Below are 16,373 nucleotides of genomic sequence, written 5' to 3'. Positions count from 1 at the left end.
ATGTGCCACAACCCCCTAATCATTTTTGTTGCCCTCTGCTGGACGTTCTCCAATTTGTCCAAATCCCTTCCGTAGTGTGGGGACCAAAACTGGACACAATACTCCAGGTGTGGCCTCACCAGTGCTGAATAGTGGGGAATAATCACTTCCCTCGATCTGCTGGCAATACTCCTACTAATACAGCCCAATATGCCGTTGGCCTTCTTGGCAACGAGGGTACACTGCTGACTCATAACCAGCTTCTCATCCACTGTAATCCCCAGGTCCTTTTCTGCAGAACTGCTGCTTAGCCAGTCGGTCCCCAGCCTGTAGCGGTGCATGGGATTCTTCCGTCCTAAGTGCAGAACTCTGCACTTGTCCTTGTTGAACCTCCTCAGATTTCTTTTGGCCCAATCCACCGTTTTCCCCATATTCACAGAGCCAGTTATCTCATCACAGAAGGCAATCAGGTTGGTCAGGCATGACTTGCCCTTGGTGAATCCATGTTGACTGTTCCTGATCACCTTCCTCTCCTCCAAGTGCTTCAAAATGGATTCCTTGAGTACCTGCTCAATGATTTTGCTGGGGACTGAAGTGAGACTGACCGGTCTCTAGTTCCCCGGGTTCTCTTTCTTCCCTTTTTAAAATATGTTTTTTTTAATATGCTAACCCTAACCCTTTGCCCTCCTCTCAATTAAAAACATTAACAACTTCCTGAAATGGTAAAAAACAGAGTATTTGTTATAGGCCCCACCTCCTCAGCAGCCAGGTGAGAGGGACATGAGTGTTTTAAACAGCATTAATGTGTCAAGGAAATGATGTGAGGGTTTCCTTCCAGACATGGCAGAGCAGACCCATTTGCTGCTGGGGCTAGCTGGGTGCATGCCAGCTCCGACTGTATTTTTTTTAAATGTATTATTTAGGTGAACTCAAATAGCTTTTCCTTATTCTCCCCTCCTCCTGAGGATCTCACTGATACCATTGGGCAGTTTGGCTCTGAGCGTATTTCCTCTGGTTTCACTGTTATCCGTCCATGCTTTGTAAAGTGGGTGATTATTCAGGAGAGAAATATCCATCCCAAAGAGCTGCTGCCATCGTACCCCATCAGCCCTGGATTGCTAGGGCCAAAAGCCCTGTCCCTGCTCTTCCTGTTGGGCCCAAAAAGCAAAACCGCTGGGCCTGCGTGGTGCAAGATTTGGCAGTAGTGTCAGTGTGTTTGTGTCTCTCGCATGCTGTGCTCCACAGAGGCTGTATCTGAGATACTATTGAAGGGGTTTCCTGGGGCAGGATGAGGGTTTGGTCAATGAATCCTTGGCTCTCTAGAGCCACTGACTGCCAAGAATGAGGTTCACAGTGGAGGCTGCTGCCACCCTTTAGTGTCTTAATTGGTGCTCACGGCTTGGAATTACACTCAGTCCCACCCCAGCGCTGCAGTCCTTACTCGATCAAAACTCCCAGAGAAAATACACCAGTGATTATGGAAATACTCCGCTCCCACAAGCCCCTGCACAAACACTAACTCATGTTAGTGACGGGGCAGACGGCATTTATAGTGGAGAAGGGAGTGAGATCAGGGAGGCCGTGTGCATGGCTCACCTCTGACATATGTTTTATGCTGGTGTAACTCCATTGACTTCGGGGGTGTTATTCTGACTTGTTCCAGTGTGAGAGGAGAATCTAGCAGTAGAGGTTTAAAAATTAAAGCCCTGTAAACTAGAACGCTCCCATGGGTCTCCCAGGGTATCTGCAGCCTTACACCTTGTATCATCATTTGCTCTTGAGCAAAGTGACTGTAAAATGCCCATTCTGAGTCCGTGGAGTCTACACTCTGGCCCATGCAGCAAGTGAAAATTGGGCCTCGTACCTGTTGTTGCTGAGGACTTTTAATTCCAAGGATTTTTCTGGCTTTTAAAAATCGCACTGTTGCTTATTCCAGATGAGCTAAGAAATGATGTGAGGATGCCATCCAGCAAGGTTCATCAATCCTTAGGGCCCTCCAAGATGCCTGAAGGATTCCAGAGCAAAGTTGTGGCCCCTCGTAATCCTAAACTTGTCAGAGAGGAAGAAAAGGCTGTTACTGTAAGTACCTAACACATGGCTAGAATATCCGATCAACATCAGCGGTGGGGAGGGACCCCATAGTGCCAGTTCCCGCCCCCCACCTTTCCCACAAAGAGGCGGAGGAGGTAATCCCCCCTTTTGTTTTGTCTTCTGACTTCAGGAAGCCATGTCTATGGTATCCAGGATCAATGGATGAGGAAGGGGTGGGTAAGAGGAAAGGAGTGGGAGGATTCTCATCAGCCCTCACCACAGACCTTGCAGTAAAGGAGAACCCCAGCACAACAGCCATCTCCTCAGAGTTTAAACTGGAAGCAGGTCCTTAACTAGTGGAGTGATTCTGGTGATTGGTGCAGTAGGAACTTGCTATGCAAGCCATAGCTTATGAGACTATTCCTGTTAGGCTCAACTCATCCCACCCTGCTGTAAGATCCAGCAGCCCTGGGGAATTTGCCTGGTGTAGGGGCTTCTCCAGCTGGCGCCAAGACACCATAATGGCCCTTCACCTATCCCTGCACTAGCCCTTGGGGAATGTCAAGGATGATCTGGGAGAGAAGGGAGCCTGGCCTGAGTGCCACTGCACTCCAGCGATTCCTGGCTGATGTAGTAGCCCCTAAGTGCCTTTGGCAGCTGGGCATAAGTTTGGGTAGTCTTCAGGCTCCTGTAATCTGTGCCCAGGGTTGAACCAAGTCCAGAATAGAGGAACACAGAAATGACATCATGCCAGCTTGCCCTCTCATGAACCCTGTGCCAACCTCAGTTCCAGTGCAGGGATCCACTGGGCCACTGACTTCATGTCACGTGAAGTGAGGACTAATCACGTTATAAAGGGCTTGTAGGGTCAGGGGTCAAATCCAGCCCCTTTTACCCACATGTTTAGTGAATGGGGTTTGCTGCTTGAGATAAGGTGAGCAGGATTCAGCCCAATGCTAGCTCATACCATGGAAACAGCTCTTTAGAGCTCCAACAAGAAGGCAATAAGGACAAAGCAAGATCAGACAACTGCTGATTAAAATTAGATGATCTAAACTTGGGCCTTTCCTTGAACCTTGTCGCTCCATTTCTTTTATGCTTTGCCTTGACAATTCCCTCAGAGAAGTTGTCCCTACATGGGCCTTTGCGTGAGCATTGTGTAAAATTGTAGCCATGGGATTTTACAGGCTGTTTTCCTTTCAAGTCACGTGCTTGAGCCAGCAAAGTTAAAGGAACACCCCCCCGCCCCCAACAAATCAAATTCCTCAGCCAGATGTCATTTCCAATCATGGCTGACAGAGAGACAAACAGGGCGGAATCTCTCAGGTAGTGCATGTATATTCTGCTCGGTATAATTAATTTACCAGTTTTAAATATTTCAGCAGGGAACTTAGTGGAGTTCCAGGACTGCCCTAACGGCTGAGAACACAAATTATTTATCAGCGGCACTGTAACAAGAAAAGCCATTTATATAGCTCTGGCTCCTGTTGTTTTGAATTGCAGCTGACTCCATCTGCCTTCCTAAAGGAGATGTCTCTTACTACGGAGCAGAAGCTGGCTAGTACTCATGAGATGCGGCCACCTCGGATTATTGAGCTTTTAGACATGAGTGAAACCTCCCATCAAAAGGTAGCACTTCCCTGCCCTTCCTTCCAGCTCCCTTTTTCTTTCTATTTGATGTGATGTTTACAGTGATGGAGTACATGGGATTCAACTTGTTTAAATCCTGCACACACTGGGCCTGACTGTCCTCTCAATCACTGATTTCAATGGAGCTACTCCTAGTTTACACTGGTGTAAGTCAGAGGGGTCTCAGGCTCCATGTCTTTTGCGGTCAGAGGGCCAGATTCTGATCTTGTTTCCACCAGTATGAATGCAGAGAATTCAGTTGAAATGAATGGAGTTTGTCTGGATTTTCATTTCTTCTTCTTTGAGTGATGGTCTCTATATGTATTCCAATCATGGGTGCACATGTGTGCCATGTGCCAGAACTGGAAGTTTTCATAGCAGTGACTGTTGACTCGCATGTGCATCATGCGTTTCCCCAAGTTCTCTAGCATTGGAACCGGCGGTGCAGTGTCTGTCACCGGTGGTGAGTGCACCTTCCAGCACTTCCCATGCTTTGGACCTGGCAGTTGTGGACAGGCTGAGGCATGAGAGCAGAAAGCACTCTCATCGGCATAGAAGCAAGTCCCCATCGAGGGCAGCATTTCCTCCCCGAGCTGTGCCAGGTCAGGTGACATGTTGCGTGCTGACACTGCTGCACTTACACCCCGGCTTCCTCGTCTTGAGGGTGAGAGTAAGAAGAAAAAGGATCCAGCGGCCCTGTCGATGGCCCCGATACCCACCGGCCCTGTGCTGTCTCCTGCATTTGCACCGCCTATCCCACTGCTATTTCCGAAACCTTCAGTGCAGCTGTCTCCAGGGACCCCACCACGGTCTTCAGCAGCCTCCAGAGGCACTCCTCGGACCCCTGGCGGTCTGGAGCCCTTTCTCTCCATGGAGGAACTGGAGCTTCCCATACCCACCTTTGCCACTGCTCTCCGGCCCATCACTGTGGAGACAAGCTGGTCCTGCTCCAGCTGGAGAGGGTCATGCCCACACTACACCATGGTCCGTCCGCACTGCTGGCTCCCCCGCTGCTGAAGGCATCTTTGGACTCCGAGGGCTTTTCTGAACCAGAGCCGACATTTTCTCCAATATCCAGGCACAGCTCTGACTCTTGCTCCCGACTGCCTCCACTACTCCTCTGCGGTGTCATAGTTTCACATTGCCAACTATCAGGCTCTGCTGGCAAAATACAATTTTTACACCTACACTTGCAGAGTTCTAGGACAATCTACCCCAAGACCAGCAGCAGCAATTGCAGGCGCTGGTGGATGAAGGGCACCCTTGTAGATGAAGTCAGCCTCCAAATGGTGGTCAATGCAGCTGACACATCCTCGTGCTCACTGGCCAAAGGCGTCCTCATGCACTGCGAGTCCTGGGTACAGTCCTCTGGTTTCCCTCGAGAGGTACAAATGACCACAGAGGACCTCCCCTTTTACGAGGACAAGTTGTTCTATGCTAAGACTGACGAGCACCATCACTCGTTAAAGGACTTGAGGGCTACGCTGGGGATCTATACTCCAGCCGTCAGCACAAACAGCAGCTCCAAGAATTCCACCCCCGGCCATATGCACCCTACCCGCTGTATTAGCAGCGGCACCAGGAACCCCCACGTCAGCACCATCAGTCCCAGCGTCAGCGACCTATGACCTCAGCCACAGCCATTTCCTCGACTCTCACCCACCGGCAACCCAAGGCACGCTTCTGATGTGTCAGTTGAGAGCTGTGAACCCTCCCCCTTGCCATCCGTGGCCCCACACATCTTCTTTGGGGGCCGTCTTGCCCTATTCACCCACAACTTGGACAAGATCACCGTGGACCGTGGGGTCCTGGAAATAATCCACCATGGACACTCCATAAAATTTCTATCATTTCCCTCACCCCACCCCCACCCAGACACCTCCAGGGGACCCTCCCCATCAGTGCCTTCTCCAACAAGAAGCCGAAGCTCTTCTTGCAACGGGCACCATAGAGACCGAAGGCTTCTACTCCCCTTACTTCCTCATACCCAAGAAGGATGGAAGTGCTGCCCCATTCTAGACCTGTGCATACTAAATAGCTTTATCCGAAAGTCCAAATTATGTATGGTGATGCTGGCTTCTATTATCCCCTTCCTCTCCCCCCCACTGGAGTCTGGTTCTCAGCCCTTGACATGAAGGATTGTGTTCAGGTTACGGGGAACCAGGTGAACTAATTCGGATGGGGCCAGGCACTATTTCTCTCACCAGGCGTCAGGCCAAGGTGAGGATACTGGGAATCAGGCAGGTCACAGTACATAGGGCTGGGCGAGCATTCCAGGCTGCAGCCAGGTAGAGCCCAATTGTGCAGATAACTTCCTGTGCCTTCCTTTGGGTTTAAATAGGAAGCTCTGACCAATCAGATGTCCCATTGTTTCTCCAGTCAGGGCCTAGGGGAGGCCTTCCTGATATAGGTTCAGGTTTCATGGTCTCTCTGTAGGTTGTTTAGTACCAAGTTGCTGGGTAAGACAGGGAGGTGAACCCAGGTTGCAGACCTTCAGGGTCATGATACCATGGAGGTTGCATAGAATGTGGAGATGGTACCTGCCTAGACAGATTAAAATATTTAGGGTAACCTAAGAATCTCCTCCTAATATGTGCTGCTTTGCCCCACAACCCGCTGCTCTTTGTGTCAGTGCACGTTGCTGGACATGCTCAAAGAACAGCGTGAAACAACACAGGCTTGAAAGGACAAAGTTGAGTACTCCTTGCTCCGGTTTAAAACTCACCAGAAAAGATTATGTAACCAAAGTTCTGTCCTCATTCAAATCCTCCAGTGACACCAAGGTAATGTGAAATCATATAGCCTTGTCCTCTGTCATCTTTTGTTGAACTCTGAACAGCTGCTGCATTGCTTCTCTCGGTCGCCTTCCTTACTGACAATAAAACTCTCTGCCCTCTAGTCTCCTGGGCCAGATCTTCAAAGGCATTTAAGTACCTTACTCCCATAGGATCCTCCCAGATCCTCAAAGGCATTTAGGCACATAACTTCCATGGGATCCCCAAAGGCATTTAGGTGCCTAATTCCCATGCCTTACTCCTATGCAAGTTAGGCATTTTAAATATCTGAGGATCTGGACCCTGATGTCTTTATATCCGGGTGAATGCAGGCTATAAAGTCAATGGGCACAGTCATCTCTAGAGTATCTCCATTGGGGTCCTCTGTAAATTCATTGATCTCAGTTGTTCCACGGCTCTTTTGGGGAGTGTTCACTGCAAACCTTATATAATTGCTTATAGAGATGGTCTAGCTTGCATCCTGCTAAAGAGCAATGCAGAATTTGCATTCATGACCCCATTCCTCCCAGCATTTCTGTGTCTATTTACTGAGTGTCTCTTTACATCTTTAGTTCTCTTCAGTTGACCTGGAGCAGAGCTTGTTTCAGCCCTACCCATCAGAGGTGGTATTTCAGAACTATGCCCCTTGTGAGATCTATGAAGTCCCGCTGATTCTGAGGAACAATGACAAGGTAAGAGCCATCACTTGGACCTTTACCAGTCTATGGTGTTGTCTAATTTCTGTAGGTTGTGTACTGCACTGATCACCGTGTTATCAGCTCAGTGTTGGAGCACGACATACAATAAGATGCTTCTGATAGCTATAGTTACAAAGTGACTGTAACCTACCAGCTAAATTTGTGCACCTAAGTGCCTGATGCTTCAGTGTGTAGCACACACATTTTTCTGCATCTTAAAACTCTGATTTGTTGATGCAAATGGATCTTGCACCCCTATCCTGGGTACTTAGATGTTTAACTACTGCACTGGAAGGCATAAATGCCAGTTGACATTGAAAGGCTTCATGTGAAGGTGTGAGCCTGAAAATCAAACTTTCAGACTGACTAGGTCTAATCTTTCTCATTTGTGTGACCTGCTTTGTGACTGTGTTGCCTAAGGGGGGTAGTATTTGGATTAGGATCCAAATTAGGTTTACTCTGGGTTAAGGGGCCAAAGCTGAGTTAGGGCAAGGTTTGTGTTTGATGGTGCCAAAATTTCATGAATTGTTCTGAACCAGAGTCCAAATGTCGCTCTGGTGGAAGGAGGTGCAAGCTCATTGTCTCCATTGGGGGCTGTTCCTCTGACACCAGGACTGGAACAGGCCCCGGGACTGGGAGAGGAGTGTCTTTCTGGTATTTGGATCTACAACCCAAGCCAAAGGAGCAGGTTCAGTGTGGGGATAGGCTCAGAACCGCCTTTTCTCCTGAAATCCAAAGGGAACCCGTTCTTAGGGTTTGGGTTTGGCCTGTCCTTGCTGTAGCTGCCCCACACAGTGAGAAAATACCATTTATAAAGTGGTGGTAAACAGCTCCCTGCTTCCTTGATGTAGGCCCTTATCCTTTGATGTGCCAAGTGCCCATTTTTATGACTTTTTAAAGCTCACCTCTTCCTTTTCAAGGCTAATTTTGTCCTTCTTTTTGGTCCCCTTTGTTGACATGGGCCTTGACAGGAAGTGCAGGACATCTTAGGCTTGCCCTGTGATGAACTGAAAGAAGAGTTTCCTGCTTGCTGATAACACTCACCCATACACCTCTCATTCCATGGACTCTGCTTAGTCTCTGCTTGAACCACGCAGAGGGACCTTGTCTCAACCCAGGGAAGATGGAAGTCTTGGGAGGGGTTCTTGGCTCGCTCCTCCTTTGTGTCCCCGCTCATAGAGGGGTCTGTGCCAAAGTAGTTAGCCCGATTAAGAACCACTTTTGGTGATTTCCTTCCTTTGGAGAGCTATGTTTCTAAGGTGGTGCCAGAGTGTTCCGGGCTTCAGCCTTGCACATGCTGTGGCCTTCTCTGTCCTCCCATGGCCAGGGAACAACAGCATGAGCCCATGTGGCCAGAAGGCTCAATTCCTGCCAGTAATTTCCTCTTTGCAGCATTCCCAGTAGGGCTTCTCTGCTACTCGCAGCTAGTGTGCAGCATGCCTGACTGATCAGCCGTACTCTGACTACACCCACCACATGTTCCCTGCCTGCCTACTAAGTGATGGATTGGCATGAACCAAGAGCATCCTGGCTCTGGTCAAGACCTTTTTTAACCTTGTGCTTTAGATGCCAACATTCTTTTTGGGGTTTCACCAGGCCCCCTGGGGTCAGCAGGTTACCATGCTGCTGTGTAGTGACTCCTAGGGTGTCTCAGCTCATCTTCCCCTGGTCTGCAAATGCTCCGTGTTGACAGGTGTCTTCTATTTTACTCAAGAATGGCCACAGTGGGGCCCCAGCCCTGGTGTCCTCATCCCTGCTTGTTAATGTCAGGATCGTTCACTTGGATTGTGTCTTAAAATAGGTGATTTCCTTCACGCTTATTCCCTCTCTGTAATTAATCTGATCTCTTCACATTGATGTAATCCGTTTACCAGCCTCTGTCTCTGCATCATTACTCAACTGGGGATGGATGAGTCAGCCTCAGCTCACATAGGCTCTCCCTCCCCTTTGAAGTGTTCCCGATTTGTACGGGGCCAAATCACTGCGCCAGCAATGCACCTCACTGAATAACTCCGAAGTCAGCTGACCCTACTGGATGATGTGGAGCTGCTGGGGGTGGGGAATTAGGCAGAGGAGCTCCCTTCCCCTGCCCATAGCAGCCCTGTCTCAATCCTGACTCTGTCTGTCAGTCCGTGATGTGGCAGAAGTCCGTGCCACCCTAGGGCTGCCTCTCCTGCATGGGGAAGGGAGAGTTCCAGGTATTGTGTTACAGGAGAGGCTGGGTTGGTGGGAGTTGCTGGAGGAGATTCTCCCATACCCTGTGATTTCCTTCGGGGAGATCTTCCTCCCAATGGCCTCTTCTCCTCTCCCCACTGACAATCCTGTTTCAGAGCTGTGTTTCTTGAGCCATGTGGCCTGTTCATGCCCCCTGGCTGTCACTCACCTGGGGAGGAACCTGTCTGCTTCCCTCTGGGACAACAGCATGGCCCGGCCTACCTGACGTCTTCCGCCACCACCCGATTGCCAATAGAAATAGGGCTGGGCTTAGCCTGTGACTGGTCCAGGTCAGGATACCCAGACATGCTTGTGGCTGCAAAGCCTCCCCATTGCATGTGGTTGCTATGCGCTCTGCTCCCCAGACTCTCTTGCTGGGCCCAGAACTGACCCACAGTTTGTAATGTTAGTCTCTTTTGAGAGGTGAGTTAGTAACTTATGCAGTCTCTGCATTGAACTGACATGTCTTCTCAATCACTAAGAGCAAGTACAGGGACTGATTCCCCTCTCACATACACTGGGGTAAAATGAAATCAGTCCAGAACTGCTCATTGAAATCAGAAATGGGAACAGACGGACTTACCGGCAGCAGCAGAATGCCTTTGAATTGCATGCTTATGAACAGATTTCAGAAGCCCTCTCAGTGCCACGCCTTTTCTGAGGGGAGTGGCTCTGTTTTACCTTCAGAGTGCTCACACAGTGTCTGCCTTTGCTTGAAAGAACTTTGCGATCGTTTTGAGATTTCCCTGAGAGGAGTGGGAGGGGGGAGGCAGTTGAAAGATCTCAGCAATTTTGAACCATTGATTTATAATCAGGGCTGAAAAGGGAGAAAACGAGGACTTGAAATTTCAGCAGAGAATAAGCTTGCTTGAAGGAGGTGTATGCCGGAAAGAATCCCATGGGGAAAGATAGTGAGAAGGAGGGAGAAAGTGAGCTGAATTAGAAAGTGTTCCAGGACGCCCCAGGGTTTTGTTTGACAAAGTGTGAAAAGTAATCAGAGATCCAGTCCTGTAAGGAAAAGGCATATTAGTGATAAACCTTCAGGTGCAAGGAGGATGGAAAAGTGTATAGGAGAGAGTGGAAAGGAACAAATCCTTCTCCAGCTCTAATTGTAAAATACGACAGATCAGAGGATGAAATGAAGCCTGCCCAAGAGTAATGGCTAACGAGAAGCTCTGCTGTTATGGAGGCAGTAGGAGGTCGTGGAAGGAGTCCTAGGGCCTCCTGGAGCAATTTGATGACAGGAATACTAGGAATACTGCGGGAAATGCTGTGTTGACAAGGGAGGCTAAAGGGAACTAGTGCTAGAGAGTGTCCCAGGAGAGGAGAAAGATGCTGTGAGGAGCTTAGGGCTACATTCATTTTGGTAGTGGAGGAATATTGGAAATATGGCTGAGCCGTGACACGTGGATTCCCAAAACAAAAGGGAAGGAGCTTCCTCGAGAGATTGTTTATGATCTACAGTATAATCCCAATTTTTACTTGGGTTGACCCTACCTATATACACTTCTCCAACAAACCCTGCCTCAGTTCCCCTCTTCAACCACTTCTCTGCTGCATTCCCCTACAGTTGTCCTTTGGAGGACAGGCATACCATTGCAACAGCACTGCTTCAGAGTGATGTAGATGTGGCTGCAAATGATGTTCATCTTTGCCAAATACCAGCCAGCAGACAAAGAGTTAACTCTTCTTTTTAAGTGGAAAAGAACGTCTGCATAAATATGTCTGCAGCTCCCAGCTGCAACTTGTACAGTTGCAGCTGGGGAGGTATAGTTATGGGAGGGAGGGAGAGACTGTGTGTGAATGAGACAGTGTGGAATTGTTGCTGTTCCAAAATGAATCTGTTTTGGAAGCTAGTGAGACCTCAGTGAGACAGCACTGGTGTAATAGGGACCCTGACACATACTGTAGCATTAACAGTCGTGAAGATTCCACATGCATCTTTGCTGTATTTTAATACCACAAGGATGTTGTTAATAAACCCCCAAAAGATGCCCTTACATTTTAATTTGACTATTTTTGTAAATAGTTTTCATTGTATAAATGTAGCAAGACACTCCAGCGGTTAGTTTAGAATGTTTTCTCTCTAGTTTTCAGATCTCTGAATTGACAGCTGCACACAATGCACTTGTGATTATAACTCTGCTCTGCTTTGTGAAAATCAAGTTCAAGGCATCGAGTATTCCGAATGTGGCCTCTCTAATATTTTAAATACAGAGGTGGAATGATTTAGTCCATCTTTATTGCTGCGATTTATACATTGTAAAATTGCTTTCTTTTTCTCTGGCTCTTTCTGAGCAGTGCTTAGAGAGGCTTTCATTGTTTGTTCTGCAGAAAATGCTTCTGTACATTTATTTTATTAGAGAATAGATTACACAGGACTTTTGTACACAATTTACAGCTAGCCTTTCAAAAGGTATAATTGAAGGATTCAGGCTCATCTGCATTTACAGTGATGATGACCATCAGTGACTGGTTACTGGTCTGATCACATGTGGAAATCCCTATGTTCCTAAGCATGAATTGGATTTTGTGGCATATTTGTGAAGCTCTTCCAGCTTGTCAGTTAAAATTTTTCATTTGAGTTTCTCTCAGTGGTAGATTTCATGCTTTAGGCTTGCTGCGCCAGTACCAGTAAACCTCTGTTTGTTTTCTATTTGCTTCCAGTATCATGAAGGGCAGCTCTCATTGCAAAATGCCATGCAAGGATTCCTGTGTGTTAACAAGATACTCGGGAATCTGGCTCCACTGAGCTTTAACTGCCGTCTGGTTATGAACTTACCAACCAGCAGAATCTTCTGAAAGAAGTCATGCCAGTTTTTAATAATGAAACTGGAATACAAGTCAAGGACAGTAACATAGCCTGAGGCAGGAAACACACTAAGGTAGCATTCTCCCTAAAGAACAGAATAAACAGATCATAGAATCATAGAATATCAGGGTTGGAAGGGACCTCAGGAGGTCATCTAGTCCCACCTCCTGCTCAAAGCAGGACCAACCCCAACTAAGTCATCCCAGCCAGGGCTTTGTCAAGCCTGACCATAAAAACCTCTAAGGAAGGAGATTCCACCACCTCCTAGTGAAAAAGTTTTCCCTAATATCCAACCTAAACCTCCCCCACTGCAACTTGAGATCGTTACTCCTTGTTCTGTCATCTGGTACCACTGAGAACAGTCTAAATACATCCTCTTTGGAACCCCCTTTCAGGTAGTTGAAAGCAGCTATCAAATCTCCCCCCATTCTTCTCTTCTGCAGACTAAACAATCCCAATTCCCTCAGCCTCTCCTCATAAATCATGTGCTCCAGCCCCCTAATCATTTTTGTTGCCCTCCGCTGGACTCTTCCCAATTTTTCCACATCCTTCTTGTAGTGGGGGGCCCAAAACTGGACAGAGTACTCCAGATGAGGCTGCACCAATGCCGAATAGAGGGGAATGATCACGTCCCTCGATCTGCTGGCAATGTCCCTACTTATACAGCCCAAAATGCCGTTAGCCTTCTTGGCATGCCCAAGGCGAAACCAAGTAACCACAATCTTCCTTTGGACAGTCAGTAACTCTCTGCTTCTGGCTTCCGACTCTTTGGGCTTTTGTGACTCTTCTCCTCTCATTCTCTTCAGCTGTTCCTTTGTCAACTCTTGGGTGGTTCTTCCTCCGTCTCTTCTGATGTCAGTCAGTGCCTTCCCAAGGCTGTCTTGCTCCCTTCCTTCTCCCTCTGCTCCTCATCCCTAGATGAACTCCTTTGTTCTCACAGCTCCAGTTACTTATATGTATGCTGAGGATTCCTTGATTGTCTACTTCCTTTTGCTTGCCCAGTTGACTATGTGGCAACATTCTTTGGAACAGAAAAACCCTACCAAAGTTAAAGACTCCACTGCACACACTCCCCCCCCCCGGGGAGAGGATGAGAGAACAAACAACATGTGACAATGTTAATCATGTTGCTTAATGCACTACTGGAAGGTGTCCCCCTCTGGCTCCCTGCTTTTGACCCTGTGACCCTCACTCTCATCCCTGTCTTATCATTTGTTGCCCCCCCCCCCGGAATTGTTTGAGATCTAGGTCTGGTAGCGCCTCTCCTTAGGTTGGGGGAGGGGCCTTTAGATGTGGGCAGGTTCACGCACACCTATCCCCAGATGCTCAATAGGTACTGGAAGGTGCTTAGGTACTATGGTGATGAGCGCAGTGCAAGAGCCAACATTGAATAGAATAAATGGCCCACTGCCAACTCAAACTCAACACATCAAAAAGTTTAATGTCTCTCCATTTCTCCTATAATCAACTAATTGCACTTAACCTTTAGGGAGCACTTTCCATCTTTAGATCACAAAGTGCTTTACAAAGGTGGCTAAGAATCAATATCCCCATTTGATGACTAGGATGATTTCTTTCTCTTTGCCCTTCCATGTGGATTGCATAATCTTATATTTTACATGTCTCCTACAGATTCCCCGGTTGGTGAAAGTCATCCTGGAGAGTTCTCCTTACTTCAGAGTTGTCAGTCCCAATGATGTGGGTCACAAAGTAGCACCGGGCATGGCGTCTACCTTCCGCATCCTCTTCACTCCTGAGGAGAACAAGGTACCATCGCCACCCTTAAAGGGATCAGTGCCTTTTAAATATAGAATATGCACACAAGGGGCTAGATTTTGGCCAGTAAAACAGGTGTCAATCCAGAGTAACCTTTCTGATTTCAGTGGAGTTACTCTGGACCCAGCCTACTGTGATAGCAGTAGAGCACCCACTACTCCTTGGTGAAGGGATCCTTTAACAGACTGGACATTCCTTTTGCCTGTTGTTCTGTAATCTGCCAACCTATTTTCGGGGCTCTTTTCATCCTTCAACACCTAAGGGATTTAAGGTGTAACTTAGGGGTTCTCAAACTGGGGGCCATGACCCCTCAGGGGGCACGAGGTTATTACATGGGGGGTCGTGAGCTGTCAGCCTCCCCCTCCAACCCCGCTTCACCTCCAGCATTTATAATGGTGTTAAATATTTTAAATTTGGTTAAGTTTTTAATTTATAAGGGGGGGTCACACTCAGCGGCTTGTTGCATGAAAGGGGTCACCAATACAAAAGTTTGAGAACCGCTGGACTGTAACTCCTATCAGAGAACCCCTTAAGCACCTGTGGGCTGATAGATTATGCACCATACAATCAAACACAGGGCTTTCTGCATCACTGTACATATTCTGACTTACTGAGCCAATTATAAAGACCAACGCCTAAACTTTCAAAAGCAATCAGTGATTTTGGGGGCCCAACATGGGACCCTGGAAAGAGGCCTGATTTCCAGTGGAGGGATGCTCAGCACTTTCTGAAAATCTGGCAACTTTAAGGTATCTCAGGTTGGACACCGAAAAATGGAGACACTCAAGTTCGATAATTCTTTAGGCCTGAGGTTTTTTTTAACCAACCTGTGTATGTCTTGATTGTAGTCCATGTGCCACAGTTTGAGAACCACTGTTTTAGACTAACTGGCTAGGGACAGCGTGGAATTCTGGTATTTGATAGGCCACAGTTGGGATTACATTGCTGCTGTTTATTTCTCCTTTTTTATACGGGATCTGTATGTATGAGTGGGAAGATACATACACAGATGTTCAGTTATACCTGTAGGAATGCAATAGATTAGGGAAACCTATTCTTCATCTCTCCCTCTCCTCATTTTGGCCTGGGGAAAAGGAGATGATTTTTAAAAACTCTGTTTTTAGGCCTTACAGCTATGCTGCCCCTGCAGACATTTGCCTGCTTACATTCCAGTTGTCAATCAGGGAGAGGAAGTGCTGCGTGTGTGGCAGAGAGCCGGCTTGGCACAGACAAACTGATCTCTAGATTTTCTTCATTAAGAAGGCGCTCAGTGTGCTGCAAAGGGCTTAATGGTATTTCCTATCTGAAAGATTCTGTGCAGAACTAAATGGGCATATACATTCTCCCACTGTCATGTTATCTCTCTCATACACATGTTGTCCCAAACCCAGTGTTTCTCGCATCCTAGGATGGTATAGTGCCAACTGTAAAGAAGCGTCTTTTAATATTGGTTTGGCTGCCTCCTTTAGCCCTGTACCATAATGATACCTAACAGCATCTGTGTCTACCTACTGGCATCTCACCATAGTATCTAGGCTCCTATACCATTCCTTTGCTGAGAGTGTACAAATAACATTGCTGTGCTAGTAGGGAGTGCTGTGATGCCAACGTTCGCTACTGTGATCTTGAGGCTTGTTGGGGCAGAAGAAGATGTTGCAGCTGGGAAGGGTCAGATGTGTGGCAGGTTGATTCTTAAAGAAATGCAGAGCACATTTTTTACAGCATCCTAGTGCTAGTGCGGTCCTTCATTTAACCTGTCTTGAGATGGCAAGGTTAGGAATAGCTTTGTACTGGCCAGTGTTGGTGCACTAAGAGAGCTGAGGAGTTTGGTCCTCTCTTTGGACACAGTTGATCTCTTTTCTTGCGTTTGTTGGTAGGTTTTGGTTTCATTGTATTCCTTTTTTGTAATGTTTGGAAATGGAATGGTGTAATAAATGAAAATCCTCATGATCTGTATCCTGTTCCCCAGCAACATGGGCCTGTGAAATAATCAATTTTCCTCTGACAGGACTTAGAAGTTATTGAAAGTCATTAATGTTTGCAATAAAACTATGTTGGTATGGGGGGAAATTTTCAAGCGTGCCCAAGTGACTTAGGCTCCCAAGGCGGTCTCTCAAGTAGAAAGGGCCCATGTTATGTAGGGCTTTATAAATCAAACCCAGAACTTTAAATCCCTACATGGTTCAGCCCGATTCACCAGGTCCTAATGTTACGAATATGAAAAATGGTTCCTTAGAGTGATATTTTGAAAGCCATCTGCATGGTTCTTGCAGTTGTGTGCTTGCAAAGTAACACTGATGCACGCACCTTAGGCTTTGTACTTCGTACGTGCTAATGTATGGCCCACTTGTGCTCCCATGGTTGATCTTATGGGAGCAGGATCATGCCACTAGAATCCTTTTTTAAACAGGGGAAACTTCTTGATGCTGAAATACTCCAGTAAATTAAATTATGCCACTA

At 47.4% G+C, this 16,373-nt stretch overlaps 1 protein-coding gene across 1 annotated transcript in view; it reads left to right on the top strand.

Moving 5' to 3' along the window:
• Nucleotides 1-1,938: 1,938 nt before the first annotated feature.
• Nucleotides 1,939-16,373, top strand: part of LOC113406944 (hydrocephalus-inducing protein homolog) — a 359,446-nt gene continuing 345,011 nt past the window's right edge. The window contains 4 exon segments of the mRNA XM_029912029.1: nucleotides 1,939-2,058; nucleotides 3,514-3,639; nucleotides 6,986-7,105; nucleotides 13,770-13,904. Coding sequence (XP_029767889.1) covers nucleotides 1,939-2,058; nucleotides 3,514-3,639; nucleotides 6,986-7,105; nucleotides 13,770-13,904 — 501 coding nt within the window.

This window comes from Terrapene carolina, unplaced genomic scaffold (genome assembly GCF_002925995.2).
Source record: "Terrapene carolina triunguis isolate 2854851 unplaced genomic scaffold, T_m_triunguis-2.0 Scaffold166, whole genome shotgun sequence".
In the NCBI taxonomy this organism is placed as follows: domain Eukaryota; kingdom Metazoa; phylum Chordata; order Testudines; family Emydidae; genus Terrapene; species Terrapene triunguis.
This window is presented reverse-complemented; position numbering and strand designations above follow the sequence as displayed.